The sequence below is a fragment of the Pimephales promelas genome, chromosome 17 (genome assembly GCF_988280905.1).
Source record: "Pimephales promelas chromosome 17, fPimPro1.hap1.1, whole genome shotgun sequence".
In the NCBI taxonomy this organism is placed as follows: domain Eukaryota; kingdom Metazoa; phylum Chordata; class Actinopteri; order Cypriniformes; family Leuciscidae; genus Pimephales; species Pimephales promelas.
Genome location: NC_142785.1, coordinates 24,811,607 through 24,827,125, shown reverse-complemented (window position 1 = coordinate 24,827,125; position 15,519 = coordinate 24,811,607). Strand labels below are relative to the sequence as shown.

At 36.1% G+C, this 15,519-nt stretch overlaps 1 protein-coding gene across 1 annotated transcript; it reads right to left on the bottom strand.

Moving 5' to 3' along the window:
• Positions 1 to 138: 138 nt before the first annotated feature.
• On the bottom strand, positions 139 to 15,519 carry LOC120474620 (FERM domain-containing protein 6). The gene is made up of 18 exons (XM_089122243.1): positions 15,363 to 15,519; positions 15,083 to 15,173; positions 14,831 to 14,910; positions 13,118 to 13,176; positions 12,498 to 12,678; positions 12,224 to 12,379; positions 11,080 to 11,145; positions 10,601 to 10,669; positions 10,296 to 10,458; positions 9,847 to 9,987; positions 7,125 to 7,267; positions 5,828 to 6,373; positions 2,754 to 2,790; positions 1,490 to 1,693; positions 1,372 to 1,401; positions 1,235 to 1,264; positions 1,115 to 1,141; positions 139 to 1,010 (listed from the first exon to the last, which is right to left on the bottom strand). The coding sequence occupies exons 1-11, from the start codon at positions 15,429 to 15,431 to the stop codon at positions 7,128 to 7,130; spliced, it is 1,215 nt and encodes a 404-aa protein (XP_088978369.1). The 5' UTR covers positions 15,432 to 15,519; the 3' UTR covers positions 139 to 1,010; positions 1,115 to 1,141; positions 1,235 to 1,264; positions 1,372 to 1,401; positions 1,490 to 1,693; positions 2,754 to 2,790; positions 5,828 to 6,373; positions 7,125 to 7,127.

Sequence of the window (15,519 nt, the reverse complement as noted above, 5' to 3'; positions counted from 1 at the left end):
TACTATAGCTATCTATAGGGGGAGACCGGGGATGGTTGTAACATTTCTTTTTGCCTTTCTGTCTATATCTTGGATTACTATTAAGCCAGTGTGTTCAAAATGTGATTCAACTAGTTACAAGTACCTGCTATCAAATGACAGAACTTTTCTTTTTGCAACACAAACAGAAAATACATGGTTTAGTTTTAAACATGAGGAGTAAAATGTTACAATTCACCCCATAGTTAGTTGTAACATACTCTGAGTCTGTGTGTGTGTCACTCTCAGTCATAATTGACCATTATAAATTTAACTTGAACACAAAATATTGTTTGTGTGCAAGCATGTTTGTTACTGTCAGTCATATTATTGGACCCAATAAAATTGAAATTGAACATTGTGTGTGTGTTACTTTTAAATGTGTTACTCTGTCATAGTAATTGACGATAATAAACTGAAATTGAACACTCGAACATTGTGTTGGTGTAAGCACGTTTGTTACTGTCAGTTATGGTATTGTCCATTATACAATTTAAATTAAACGTGTGTGTGTGTGTGTGTGTGTGTCGTGTGTAAAGTAACTAACCCAGAGTCTTGTAGCCATGAAAGAGCTCACCTCACAGCTAACAGACAAAACATTAGCACTAACATGAAAAATATCTACACAGACACACAATAAACATAATTGAAATTTGACGAGTTTAACTATAAAGCAGAAATTCCCCTAATAAAAATAAACAAAGTAAAAAAAAGTTACTTTCATACCTCGAAATTGTTGCACACATCTGCTGTGTTTTCCACAAGGCTCTAACGTTACTTTACATTTGGAATAAGGACTAAACTGAGCGTGTGTGAAGTGAATCAGGGGATTTGGTTTTACAGATTGGAATTGTTACAACTAACCCGTGTTATAAAAATTCAGACCGTGTAAGTAAGTATGAGCATGAGCAAAGTGTCTCTTTAGAAAAAAGGATTTAGTGACATCCAGTGGATAAAGGCCAGAACAGCACATGCTGATGTTAAAGGTTTGTCTGCAAATACACAAAAAAGGAGCAACAATTTAGGTGCATGGATGTGTGGAATTATTTTATGAAGAATGCAATCAAGTAGTAATTGTTCAGTCTTGCACACTTACTCATAGACAGGGTTGACACTGAATTTCCTGATTCAAAAAGAAAAAAAAACACAACAATCATTTAATTTCAGCATACAGCTGTGAAATACTGTATAAGAATAAAAATAAGAATACTTTTACCAGATTGATACTCTCCACTGCAACTGATAGCTAAAAACAAAACAAAATAGTTCAATTAAATAATCCATCCCAAAAAATACCTGCTTCACAATAAAGTATACCATAACCAAATTAAGAATGACTGCTTTTTGACTCACATTCCTGGTTGTGGGCACACTTGATTTCTTCTGTGTAAGAAGATTTAGATATTAAGATATGAAAATCAAGAAATGACATTTATATTTTACAATTCTGAAAATGTTTGTGACACTTTACCATCAAGTGTCTTGACAGAATCGTTCACACAGGTCAGTGCAATGTCTGTTGGCCATTTTAAGCACATGGACCCTTGACTGTACTTAATCTGACATGAAGATGTACTTTGAGCAGACGTACAAATTGGGGCATGTCCCTCCATCTTCTTGAAGCAAGTAAAGTTTTCTGCAGTCTGCTTTATTATAACAGAGAAGTTGCATTTTTCTACAAAACAAAACCGATTTTGAGAGGTTTTTTTTTAATCAAGTAGTTTAAGTAGGATAGTTCACTTTGAAATTAATTTTTGGTAGGTTTTAGCTTACCTCAAGGGCATCCAAGATGTAGGTGTCTTTGTTTCCGGAGTAGTTTCAATTTTGATATTTTTAGGTCAAATCGTTCTTGTCTGTCAGTCATATAATGGAGGTTTATGGTCACCACCTCAAAGAGCATACACAGAGAAGTCCAAATTAAACATGATTTAATGACTCGTGAATGTAAGTACACATTGATGGCCTAAGACACAAAACGAGCGGTTTGTGTGAGAAAACAAACAGTATTTATATAGTTTTTACCTCTTGTAACCACAGCCACGTCCAAGTGATCTAAGGGCATGGGCGCTTCGGTCTGCGCAAGTTTCAGTGATCTAAATATGGTCGTGAAAAAAAATCAACGTTGTCTGTTGATATATATTGAAATCGTCTTCCATTGCGATTTCATGTATATCTAAATATGTTTAGATCTTCACAGTGAAAGGTAACACTTCCAAAATCTCTGTGTAAACAATGAGTGACGTACACGCGCGAGAGTTCACTTCCGGCGAATGCACAGACCGAAGCGTCCGCGCCCTCAGATCACTTGGGCATGGCTGTGGTTACAAGAGGTAAAAACGATATAAATACTGTTCGTTTTCTCACACAAGCCACTCGTTTCGTGTCTTAGGCCATCAATGTGTACTTACATTTATGAGTCATGTTTAATTTGGACTTCTCTGTGCATGCTCTTTGAGGTGGTGACCATAGATCATAAGACTGACAAGAATGGTTTGATCTAAAAATATCAAAATTAAAACTTCTGTGGAAACAAAGACGCCTACATCTTGGATGCCCTTGAGGTAAGCTAAAACAAACCAACAAATTTCAAAGTGAACTATCCCTTCAACACATTGCTTTGAGTTTTTTTAGATTCTTGATTTCTTTGTAAAAAGTGACACCTTTACACTACAAGCAAATAAAACACATATAGACCATTACAAATAAAAATGTAGGAGAATGAAAAATTAATTTACCATGAAGTGCATTACAGCAAAGGCAAAAAAACAGCATCTGCAAACATATAAAAAATTAAAATACTGGTTATATACACACCACTTGAATCATTGTGATATTACAAAATATATAAAAGACACTAAACTAAACTCCTCAGTGGTATCAGTCTATGCTTGCTTAACATCCTTAGAGAAGTGTCACGTTGACAGATGACTTTAACAACAGATAAGTGGTAATGTATTATTTCTGCAAGTTGGAACCACATTTGGCCACTGACCACATATTGAATTTGGTTTCATGTTCCATCTCCACTCCACTTGTCTAGAAACTTGTATTCTGTATCTCTGAAATTAATTAATCAGGCTTTGTGTTTTGCATAATAAAATAAATAGTTTATTTTAAGATAATAAATGGTCTGTGTTACAGTGTAATTACAGTATACATTTAAGTACTGAGTAAAAATAATTAAATACTGTACTTACTATAGGGTGAGGTTTAGAAATAGTGTTTGGTTTAGGGTCAGTTGCATGTAATTATGTACAATTTATAGTTAGTAACTACAACGTGAAATAAGGACACTTTCAAATCAGATGTTACCAACTTTTATTCAGAAAAATTGTATTCAGTTGATCAAAAGTGACAGCTAAGACTTATTTTTAGTTAAGTTAAGAGACTTAAGAGACTTATTTCAAAAACATGTGTGACACGGGTAAAACAATAAAAAATATGCATACAAAATAATAAAATTGTGGCATACAAACATATAAAAAAGTGAAATCTTTAAAGTTAAAGAAGAGAAGAAACACATAACTTCAGGGTGTTTCCCTTAAGCTTTGTCATCTATCAAGCTTACAACTACAAACCACCCACCTACAGAAAAGCAAGGACTTCCTGTCCTTCTACCCATTAGCTCTGTGCCAAATGGAAATACTACAGCAGAATCACGGTGGGCACTGAAACATGCACAGCATCACCATCAGTGAAAAACATTGTTAAAGTCATTAGTCACCTCTTTCCCAGTATCATCTGAAAGGCACATCTGAAGAAGAGGAACTAGTTTTTTTTTTTTCTGTCACAGTATTTTCTTTTCTTTAAATGCCTATTCCCTCAACAAAAATACAGATCTAACAAGACGCCATTCAAAATAAGATCAAGGCTACAAACCACAAAAATGAGGCTGTACATCAAGATGGAGGTTTAATCGCGGAATAACTGAAAGCATCCGGAAAATTTGCTCATTGAGTGCAGTTATTCAATAGGACTGCATGCTTTGGCTTGAAGTTCACTGACATTACCTCAAAGATACCTCAGTATACCACAAAGACAACATTTTTAAAAAATGGAATGTTTGACATCATTCAGAAGTGAAAGGAACATTGTACATTTTCTTGGTAACCATATTGTCCAACATATGACACAAATGTGAATGGAGACAGATATGAAGCATACCAAGTTTGCCTATTCCCTACTCATCTTTTATTTATACTTTTTACTTGTCTAATGACAATTCATTCCTACAAATCTATGCTGTATAGATAAATATGCTATCGAAACAACACCCAATCAAAGACTCACCACACTCAAATTCTTGCCGCTAGACTGGTAATACGCTGTAACCACAGTGCATCTACAGTATATTTAAAATCAGCTAGAATTTTGAATGCCACATGGACTGTATTGGGTAACACCCAAATCACTTCTACCATAGTGGAATAGATCAAGAAAGAATCTTCACATTCACCAGGTTCAGTGCTCTAGAAAGTAGTGCTCTCAGTTGTTTTCTTGAAATGTTTTAACAGTAATTACAGTTTTTCTCGATTGTTTACACACATTTTCTGGTACTTGAGACACAATGACCACAACACGTAACTCATTCACCAACTCCCTGAACCAATTCTGCTGAACTACAAGCACAATTCCTGCTTTACACTCAAATTGCAGTTCTAAAACACACGTTTTTCAAAACACTACACACAATCCTCTGCATTTGGCACAATTTTCATGCAGAAAATCTCTTGTTTTCATGAGGAACACACTGCCATTCAAATATTCACACTGACTCGTCACATGGGCAAACACATTTGACACAGTTTTACAATTAGCAATCAGAGCTTTAGCATAAAATACCAAAACCAAAGAGAGGATGCAGCATAGATATTTTTTTATTTCTTTTTTTTACTGTAACAGCATAAAAAATTCTGTTGTTTTGCATGTAGACCACTGTATGTGCAACTTTGTGTTGGTTGGGGTGTACAAAATGTGGGATCTATCTCCCATTGATTTTGTGGGAAAAATAAAATATATTTGTTACCGTGTATTTGTGTGTTCTGGGATTTTTAGATTTGTGTGTAGAGTTCTGAGAATACGAGGCATTCTTTCAGAAAATGTGTGTAAACAATCGAGAAAAACTGTAAAAGAGGAAATTGTGATTTTCCAATGAGCTCATCGGTTATCTTAGGTTATCAGCTATGATGATTTTTCTCATAATGGTCTAAATCTATATGACTTTTTCTTTTGTTGAACAAAACAAAATCTATTTTGAAGAATGTTTCAGTATTTGTTTGTTGAGAAAACTTCAATGGGGTCCCAGTGTGGTTAACAACCCAAAGTTCTTAAAAATAGGTCCCTGTTTTCCGTAAGAGGTGAAACTTTTAAACTTAAGGGACTTCTAAAATTGTTTGGACGTGAAGACATTCATGTACTTGGATGAGACCCAGATTCTTTTTATCTTATCCAAACCACAGCTATTTATTCTCAACTGACCTTATGGCCAAAACATGAAACACTATTAATTGAAAAGATAATAGCCAGATAAAATGCATGACAATACCATTTAGTCAAACACAAACTACATCGTTTAGATAAATCAATCATTTACACCATCTCTGACTCAACATGAGTCCATGCTTCGATTTTGCGTAAGAGAATGTGAGAAGAGAATAATTCCCCTACATCGTGTCAAGATGTAATCAAAGCTTTCATCGCAACATGATTCACACTGAAATTAAGCCTTCAAGATGACAACTCAACCCCTTTAGGAGTTAATAAATAAGTTATTAATAACAGAGCATGCAAGATATGCACAGTCACTCACCATTTCAAAGGTGCAACGAGCCATCGTGGAAGCATGTGCCGGTCTGCCTTATACTTCCTTAAATGATACGCTTTGACGTTTCACGTTAACTGCGTTAAAAAAAAACACTTTTGCAAAGTAACCACTGATGACTCACAGGATATAAACAATGTAGAACAGTACAATCAACAAGTAAATGTCTTTCTTTTTTTAAAGTTCATTTTCTTAATCTTCTCTCTCTACATTGCTATGTCCTTACAGTCTGAATGAATTCTTAGGAAATTCCCAACAAAAGGTCACTCTTTATGTATTGCAATACTTATGTGCACACTGGTTAGTTTTATTAGAAAAGCTCAAAGTTATACAATATGTGCTAGAGTACCCAAAGTATAAGTTAAAACTGCATTTAAAATTATATAATCATTTTAAATCATAACATGTATAAAGAGAATCTCCAAAGCTCTGTGGCTCTTTGTTCCTCTTAAGACCACTTCCTGGGTATCACTGATGCAACCTCAGTGATATGTGACATGTGTGATTTCACATACTGTATCAGTGAAATGTGACCTGCAGATAGGAGACAGAAAATACATTTTACTCCGTGTCCTTCATTCCCTAACTTGTGAAACATAATGTATGCATCAGAAGACTACCCTGTTGAAAAATCCCCTTACATCAGTTTAGACTGATCTCCCAGTCTTTTAGACTGGCCTGTTGGCAGGTTTAGGACACTTTTCAGCTAGTCATGTTAGGAGACCATCTTAAACCAGCTATGAGCTGCATTGACTAATTAAAGCAGGGTTTCTTTCAGCAGGGTAGGCTATAGTTTGACATTTCATTTCACCATGTTACAGGATGGAAATAATTCATGTACACTTCCACTCAAAGGCATTTTATGTGAAGTCAAAGCTAAAGTTTCAACAGTCTTCAGTTTCACACGACCCTTTAGAAATCATTCTACAGTATATGCGGAATTTGCGGTCAGGTAACATACTTATTGTTATCAATCTTAAAAACGGTTGTCCGGCTTTTTTGTGCTTTTTTTCCGATTTTTTGTTGATAACCGTAAAAAAAATCTTCTACTCTAATGAATAGAAAATAGGAAAGAGCAGCATGTGTTTGAAATAAAAATTTAACATTATAAATGTATTTACTTTCATTTTGATGACAGTATTCAGCCTTGCTGAATAAAATCATATATTTATATATTTTTATATATATATATATATATTTTAAATCTTACTGACCCTATTGAAACCGTGTATGTGACGTTTAAGAAACTACATTTACATGTCATAATACCACATCTTGGTCTCACCTTTCAAGAAATTGGCAGAAGTAAAGGATCATCCACAGATACACCCTCCACCAGCTCTACGAAACGCAGGATGTCTTCAGGATCATCTACAAACATTTCTTCTGGCTCATCAACACTCATCTCTAAGCCACAAGGGCACTTATCTGCACATATAACACAAATAAGGACATTAATAAATGGTCCTTAGACATTCATCTTGAAGTCACAAATAGTGACCGTTATTCAAAGGTCAAGTGGTCCTTATTAGTATATATTTTTGTGTCGCATTTTCCATTACATTTTTAAACATCCTTATATCAAGATACATTATTTGAGAAGCAAAAATGCATCAGAAACTAGAGGAACTTTAATTGTATTGCTACATTACTTTAAGTTATAAATCTCATTTGGGATAAAGAGGAGGATAAAAAAAAAAAACTAGAGTGACTGAATAGTGGGATATGAGTCAGGACAAGGCAGATTTCAAGTGGACTTTCACATATGTGAGATTAAAAGTGAAGTAAAATAATGCCAAATGTTTTTGAAACAAAAAAGCTTGTTGAATTGCACTAATCGAAAAAATAAATAAATAAATAATACATTGCATTTTAATGGGCTGAACTTCAACATGGTTGAAGCCTATATTTAAACTAAATATTTCAATTCAAAACATTTCACACACATTTTCATTGTTAAAAATTAAACAATCCATATTCACCTTTCAGATTTCACTTCCAAAATATTCATTCCGATTAAAAACTCAAATTATAATATTCAACCAGCAATTTTCAGTCCATTTTTTTTTCGCTTTATCTGGTCTTTGTCAACACTTGCTTGCACCACCTTGAATTTTCTGTTGAATTTGAACCTCTGAATTTGTGGAAGTGATATTATAAATTGAAATAAAATGGGCCGTAATTTGACTGTCGAATATTATAATTTGTATTTTCAAACAGAATTAATATTTTGGAAGCTAAATCTGAAAGGTGAATATGGATTGTTGAATTTTAAAAAAATGAAAATGTTTGAGAAATGTTTTGAATTTAAATATTCACAGCTTAAATATACGAACATGTTGAATTTCAGCCCATAAAAATGCAGACCCTTAAAGGGACACTCCACCCATTTACATTAAGCTTTCCATTGTTAGAAACCCAGTAATACTATTGAATGGTCGTGCAACACTCTCTCATTTTCCCCAGAGACGAGAGAAATCTGCTATTTACCTTTTTCACTTTCCCCACAATGACGCAAAAATTTTAATTTTACGTCATTGTAGGAGGAAGTGTAAGATGGGGGGATTTCTGTAAAGACTACAAACACTGACTCCACCTTTTCAAACCCGCCCATAGGGGGTTGATCCTAATGCGCTAACAGACCAATCACAGATCAGTGCCAGTGCGTTTGATTTCACCGGCAGAAACTTTTTGAAAATATGGAAGAAGGTACTGAATACGCACACGGATGCGTTATGGAGGATTGGGATTACACATAGTGTCAGCCATCTTTTTTTGGAAGCTAAGCTAGCAGGCTCTTGTTCTGTGGAGAAAGCCAAGTCTTACCGTCCACTTTTTCCCAGACATGTCCGGCCGTCGATGTCCGGGATTCAGCTTTTGCTTTCTGCAGTCACATTCATTGTTTACATGTACAGCTTTTGTTTCAATCTAACTGAATTAATTCTGATTGGTGAATCTGGATGTAGTGTTTACATGAACGCTAAAAAAGTGATCGGTTGATGTGCGTTTTAACATTGCTAATAAAATTCCCGCTCCTCCCTGAGTGATACGAGACCGGTGCGTCTCACAGGTGTCGCTCATCGGTAATCACGCCACCGGCCTTGCGTCGTTCTCCCGCGGCCATCACTCGACCTGCTCGCCACAGTAAACATGATGAATGGCGACTGTAGAACGCAATAGCCGAGTCCCGGACATTTTGGGTGATCTCGAAACACATTTTCGGGCAGACTCATCACGGAGACTCACTAGTAGCCTATTCTAGTTGTTTAACTACTGCGCTCTTACCGGTAGGCGTGGCCTCCTAGGGCAGCGAAGCAAGTGCATTCTGGGAGTTTTTGTCTTTCATCCACATAAGCCAAAAATACATTTTCTGGCTTTTCTCAGTCTAGAAAGCTCCAAATTCAAAAACAATTTCACATTTCTTCTACATAAATTACCCATTTTTAATACACATTCATCTTTCCAGAGGTGGAATGACCCTTTAAAATACAAGGCATTAAAATGCAAGCATGGTTGAATAATGCAATGCACATTTTAAGTAGTGCAATTCAAGAAGCTTTTTTGTTTGAAAAAACATTTGCCATTATTTTCCATAGTTTCACGTATGTTTTTTTGTTTTTCTTGCAAAAAACATACAGGTGACATATAGATTCTTATATTAGTAAGTAAGTAACTTACCTACTTACTTACTTGTATTATATTATTACTATATTATATCTCATATTATTATTCTTATATTATATTTTATGCTCCCGTGTAAATAATTCATTTTCATGGTTTGTGAAATATCAAGTTAATATTGATACATGCAACATGTATTGTACAAAATAAGCATATTTATGATATATTTTATGGTTTCACAATTTAGCTTCTCACATCAGACATACAAAAATGGCTCTGCAGTCAAACCACTCCCATATTGTTTAGTTAGGCCTCTAAAACAACTTACTATAACTTTAAGTCCATGTGATTCTGCTATCAATGGGGATATCATTCTCATTCTTTACCTTTGATATTTGTATATTCAGTGGTGCCAGTGGTTCGCAACTGGTCTAAGAGGAATTTCATTGGTGGAAGCTCATCTTCGCTGTCCTCCATGTCCAGATCAGCTCCGTCTGTGATGTACATCTCTCTGTGTGTCCCTCTATCTAAACATAGGCAGGACTCACATTCAAACCCAGAGTGTGTGTAAAACATATGTCTAGTTATGTAAATTATTCAAATAAAATAAAGAAAAATAATAAAGTTAACAATTTACAGTATAGTTGTGTAAAGTATCACTATTTGCATACACAAACAATCATCATTACTTTTACAGCAGTCCTTAATATTGTTTTTTTTTAAATGTGTAGGTAAGAAAACAGGAAGCTTAGTAGACAGTCGACCACAACAGATGCAGAATCGTTTCTTCTCTGCATCACCCTCTTCCACAGCTTTGTTGTTCATTTGGACTGACCGTTTTTTTCCTTGAGCTGCATGACCAAGGGCTTTGTGTCCAGATGCAGCCGGTGACTGTTGCTTATGTGCTGGAGCAGGTTTATGGCATGAAGGACAGAACAACTATAGAACACCATCTTATGATCATGTAAGCCATCAGCTTGAATGTTAAACTTCCTGCCCTGTAGAGCAACCAAGAACACAACTCATTCTCAAACAGCAAAACAGACGTACTGTAGAACATTGTGAATAAATTGTGGTTTATTGGACTCGAAAGTATGCTCTTATGTCAAAGTGTCGAATTTGTCACAATGAAATGATCACCTGAAATGTAATGGAATGAATGTCTGACCACGGCAAATCATATAGAAACTGTTGTTTTCCATTCAGCGTCTGGAGAGTAAAAACAAGAACAATATCTGTAATGAGGACATACTGTATGTATGATTTGAGGAATTGTAAATCAACCCTACAGAAACGTCTGAATTAGACTCACATTTCACTCAAATTTCTATTCTGTTCTAGGTCAGTTTATACTGGTTGGTGCTGGTTTTATAGAAAACGTACTGTAACATTTATGGATAGAATATGATTAGTCTGTCCAGTTCCATACGGGTGGCATGAATGATGTATCCAGTGTTGGGGAAAATTAAAGTGTCAGTCAATTAATGGGAAAACAAAGTTTCTTGAGTTAATTTAAAATAATGCATTACTTTACAGTTACTTGAAAGAAGTAATCTGATTATGTAACCCGCTTTACTTGTAATGCAATACCTTGTAACTGGCCTTGAATTTAGACTAACCTCAGAGATCTGCAGTCCTCCAGAAGCCAGGCCTAAGAGGATACAACCTTGTGCTTTATTCTTTTCCTGAGACAGCAGGGACAGAGATGAGGGCCAGAAATGGAAAGAAAGAGAGAGTGTGACTGAAACTGACAGAATCTTAGCAGTGAAACATGATAAACACTGGTAAGACGGATGTTTGAATCAGGGTTGGGCAAAAGCTTTGTTTATCAAGATAATCTTCACAATTGAACCTCAATTCACCTCAACGTCACCACCATTTAGCTTCCAACAACTCTTTGACTTTTTATAGTTTGAGTTAAAATAGTTTGCAAGAATGCAATTATAAACACAGTGAGGTTGTAAAAGCAGACTTGTGAGTACAGTAGTTTATCTGTGTGATGTGATGACGTTTAAGCACCCACAAAATGTCTAAAGTGATTTTTAGTGTAGTGACAAACACATCAAATCCATCAGTTCTGAATTTTGTTAATTAGTACTTATAAAAGTAAAACACATATTAATGTATGTGTTTTATACATTAATATATAATGTATAAAACACATACATTAATATGTACAATAATATCATGCCTTATTCTGCATGATCATATTCTACATCCCTTAATCCTACCCAATACTTAAACTTAACAACCACCTTACTAACTATTAATAATCATCAGTAATTAGGAGTTTATTCGGGCTAAAGTTTTAGTTAATGGCTATAGTGATAATTTGACCCTAATCTGTGTGACCAAACTAAGTTTTCTTCCACTTTGGTCAATAAAAGTTGTTTTATTAAATATTTTGAAATTATTAAATATATTTTGTCAAACCAAAGATAAAATATGCTTTTCTGTTTAAATGTATATGAATTCCTTTGAATTCAGATCAAATCAGTTTAATTCAATTTCCTTCATTTCAATACTGTTTTCTGTTTGCATACCTCAATTCAAGTTCAGGAATAACATTTGACTGAATACCAGAGTTGTAGTAAGTTCAGACAAGACTGTCAAGTTTGAGTCCAAGACCATATTTTCTATGACTAGTCAAGTCTGAGTGCACTTGAAAATGTGGTCTTGGACTCAAGACTCCAGTCTAGTATAGTCTAGTCTGGCCTTGGTATTACAACACTTGAACAGTGGACTTGTGTTAAAGTCACTAACTTTGAACATTGTATAGATGGTGATGGGCACATCACTCAAGGTCAACGCTTCTTGCATGAAATGTAAGGAAGCCTTGCTGGATGACATTCCCTTAAGCTCCCTATGCAGGGTTGGAATATGCTTCAGGATATAATCATCCCCACGCTTCTGTATGATCTGTCAGTGTCACAATGAAAACAGCATTAGCTTTAACAACAGTTTGTGCACAGAAAGAATGGCTGAACAAGTTTTTTCAGCTCCACAAATTTAAACCAGGAAATTGAAACACCCTCACCCAAAAAGGGAAAAAACTCTGTGGGCTGAAGTATGCAAAGTTTGGTTCTTCATAGTCTCCCAGGTCAGCTTGCAGGGCGTATGCAGCCAGCTGAAAGTATAATCCTTCTTGCTCAAAGCACTCAGATCTCAAAACTCTCCCTTTAAGTTCAGCATAATACAGCTGACGGGCTTCATTGTTTCTTTGAGAAAGAAACAAGCAGTTTAAAACAGACACTTAAAGCTACACTGTGTAATTTTTACCCCCATCTAGCGGTGAAAAGGTATATGACCATCCACTGAATATTAGTTTCTATTCCTCTCAATTCCGATTTTGTTTTAACTCCTACGGTGGTCAATGTAGTCCAAGATTAACATGGCTTCCAGTTCGACCTCGTCCTTGATTGTTAACTCAAAAGGCGAAGCTTGAATCAATGGGTATGTCCCTCTTTGGCTAATGTACTTTCAAGATGGAGGGGCAACATGGCGACCGACATTAGAACCCCTTACCCGTATGTATTTTCAATGTTTTGAAAAAGTATTAACCCAAAGTGACACAAAGTAAGGCAAAATATCATTGGAAACAATAAAGGCAAAATAATGGATGAAGAAATCACATCAAGGCGGGAAAAAAGTACTTACTCAATTAGTTGAGCATTTTCAACAAAGTACTGCACTTTCAGAGAGAGAACAACTTCCTCCTATGAAAGTAAATACATGAATGAATTTTACATTTTACATCTTTAGTGTATGCTGGCCAATTAGTGCAAAACACAACAAAACAAGCCACAACTCAACAAAAAATAAAACCACAACACAATGGAACTCCCGAACTCTAGAGGGCCCTAGGAGCATGGTAAATTTAGTTCCCTTTCGAGAACGGTCACTTCGCATTGCGTAACTTGCCGCTTAACACCATAGACAGTATAAGAAGTGGACAGAGCCATCTCATTGGAACTCCATTGAGACAAGTGAAGCCCATTTTTGGCGATTTTTTAGCACTTCTGTTCCTGACACGCAGACTCAAACCGACTCAAACAGAACTTGACGACGTAGTCATGATGTGAGCAACCTGTCAATCTACTAGTGGCTGTGGCATGAGAAATCTGAATCATTCCCTTCCGAAACATTCAGAGACGGAGAGTGTGAGTAGGAGCTGTCGCGATAGGAGCAGGAGAAACTTTTGCTAGGTATTCTGATTATTTATTTTGTCATTTTGCCTCCACGTTTCCCTGATTGCGCGCAAGCTTCTCCTCCTGTCCATACGGTAATCTCTCTACTTTACGACAGAGAGTTGCTTGGTTGCTTGGTAGGCTAACGGTTGCTTTTACGCAACCGTTAGCCTACTACAAAAAACTGCTTCTATGCCATAACATAAGGTACAAGTTAATGGAGCATTTTATACATTGTCGTGTTCTTTAGAAATAAATAATGGACAAATGGGGTCTTCAAACGCCTCAGATGTAAAGTTATTCGCTGTCAAAGTGACGCCAAAATGAATGGAAGTCAATGGAAATGCTAATGCAGGTGAAGTTCTGCTACAAGATGGCAGCTCCCGCGAGGCTTCAACTTCCGGTCGATGGATTACCCCCTTGCTTAACACATCAGAGCGCGCCTAATGGGCGTGGCTTAAACCAAATAAGAGTGCCCATTCTGACCATCTAGCAGGTTTCTCTCCTTAAGCGACACTTCTGACTCCTCTGAAGCCTTCGCCGTGGAAACAAGCCAGACAGCAAGAGTAGCTCTCCTGTGGCCATCCGTTGAAAAACGCTACAATATCCTTTTTACTGCTACTGTTGTGTTTGACGCTGCGACACTCAGTTCTAAAAGAGAAATTTCAACTTGATACAAATCCCTCGCTCTTCATGCACCTCATGCGGATCACTTCTACACGAGGATGATCGGAAAGATGCTAACTTTCACATTCAAATAACGCCCAGTCACAGGCCATTCATGAGATTCACCTTTGAGGTGCAGGTTTATCAATACACGGTCCTACCATTTGGTCGGTCCCTAGCACCTTATACTTTCACGAAGTGCAAGGACACAGCGCTTTCTCCCCTGAGACAACAGGCAGATTTATCTCGACGATTGGCTTATTATGTCTCAGTCAAGAAATCAAGAAATCACTTTTAATTCAACAAGAATGCATTAAATTGATCAAAAGTGACATTAGAAGACTTTTACATTGTTACACGAGATTTCCATTTCAAATATATTATGTTGTTTTGAACTCCCTATTCTTCAAATAATCCCAAAAAGAAATGTATGGCAGCTTCCACAAAAAATGTAACACCAATACCAACAGCATATTAGACTGATTTTTGAAGGATGATATTACAATGAAGAATTTACCTTTGATGTATTCTTTCTCCAGGACTTTGGGAGGTACAAGGACAATTTTTGCTCCAGATCTAGGAAAAGCGGTTGATTGTCTGGAAAAACAGAAAGAAAATCATGAGCCAATATGGTTTAGACAAACAGAACTGTCACTCCCTTAATCCTTGATTTTTGTCTAGCTCAGCATTTAGTCAAATCATTCAAACAAACAAAAAAGGCTCAGTTAGCAGTTTCACATTCACAAACAAACAAAAGGAAACCACATACCCTTTACAACACTCAAACCAAAGAGATGAAGGTCTGAGACCATGAGTAGCTCTGACACCTGGTTAAACACGTCTTGCCCTCTATCCTTAAGCTGTAATACAGACATGCAAAAAATAAGACATATAGGCTATAGCATAAATTCACCAGAAAGACCGTTTAGGCCGTTTTTAAGCAGGCCTGTAACTTGAATGACTAAAATCTGAATTACTGTTCATTATAAAGACAAAGTGCAGTTTTAATGGAAAAAGCTTAAAGTATGACAACATTTTTACACACTCACCCCAACAGTCATTTTTAGTTTCGTGCTATTTGGCAGAATAACACTCAGACCTCTGCTTTGGTTCTTCATTGTGGATGTGCTCTCTACAAGGTCCTTTAGTGGTCTCTAAATTATTGTTGTCGTGGGCATGCAGGTCTCATCTATCTCTCCTTAATGC